General features: G+C 26.8%; 1 protein-coding gene across 1 annotated transcript; it reads left to right on the top strand.

The window, feature by feature from the left end:
- Positions 1–140: 140 nt before the first annotated feature.
- Positions 141–485, top strand: EDI_314250 (DEAD box ATP-dependent RNA helicase, putative; the record flags this gene model as incomplete). Its single annotated transcript, XM_001733919.1, has 1 exon — positions 141–485. The coding sequence occupies one exon, from the start codon at positions 141–143 to the stop codon at positions 483–485; it is 345 nt and encodes a 114-aa protein (XP_001733971.1).
- Positions 486–1,197: the final 712 nt, after the last annotated feature.

Genomic DNA, 1,197 nt, shown 5'->3' with positions numbered 1-1,197 from the left:
TTCATGGAGATCGTTCTCAAGCTGATCGTGACTTTTCATTGAAAAGGTTTAAAGAAAATGTTATTCAATTACTTGTTGCAACTGATGTTGCTTCTAGAGGATTAGACATTCCAGACATTGAGGTTGTGATTAATTATGATATGCCAAATGAAATTGAGAGTTATGTCCATCGTGTCGGAAGAACTGGACGGGCTGGTAAAAAAGGAACAGCAATTACTTTCATTAATGATAAAACCCAAAATTTAATACCATCGTTAGTCTCATTATTAGAAGAAGCAAAACAAGAAATCCCAGACTGGCTAGAAGAAAAGGCACAAGAATACAGAAAACCATTTGGCTCAAAAAGAGGTAGAAAAGGTGGGTTTAATAGAAGAGGAGCTGGAAGGTTTGGAGGAAGAGACAGAAGGTATGAAAGAAGAAGAGAAGAAGATTGGGATAATACTAGGTCAATTAGTACACCAATAAAACCTCATTTGTTCGATTAATGTGAATTAATTAAAAGTATTAAAAACATTAAGTTATTTGAAAGAACTGTTAACTCTAATAAATAAGAGGTAATGCATTTTGAATTTCTTCAACAATATTTCCTTTGTTAGAATAATCAATGCTTTAACTGTATTTTTGTTCTAGTCGTTCTTCTGTTGTTAGAGTCCTTTTTATTTTTGAATAAAATGATTTATTTACTAATGTTTTGTTTATAACGTATTATCTAAAAGAAATATGAGAGGTTGAAAGTTTAATTGTTATAAGTTATTATTTTTTTTGTTTATCTCTTTATCAATGAATTCAAAGATAAGCTCTTTTCTTAATTTGGTATTTTTTAATTGCCTACATGTAGCATTTGATTATAAAATATTCTTTAGAATAAATAATTTCATAGTTAACTTCATTTTAGAGAATTATGATTGATAGTGTAACTCAAAAAAATATAAGAAAATATTCAACTAAAAACTTTTATTGACAAGACTTTCTTAAAATAAACATATTGAAGATATTTTATTTGTCATTGTAATGTATTAAATATTAAAACAATAAAACATCACAATAAAAACCATTTTTATTTATTTTATTTCATTTCTTTCTAACATTCTTACTATTCTTCTATTGTTATTCTTTCTTTTGGTTCTTGTTTCCATGTTTTTTCAAATAATTTCTTTAATATCTTCTTTAACTTCTTGTATTATTGGTGGTCGTTTA

Source organism: Entamoeba dispar, genomic scaffold (assembly GCF_000209125.1).
Source record: "Entamoeba dispar SAW760 scf_1105229457877 genomic scaffold, whole genome shotgun sequence".
Taxonomy (NCBI): Eukaryota; Evosea; order Mastigamoebida; family Endamoebidae; genus Entamoeba; species Entamoeba dispar.
Note: the sequence above shows the minus strand (reverse complement) of the source record. Positions and strands in the feature narration are given on the sequence as shown.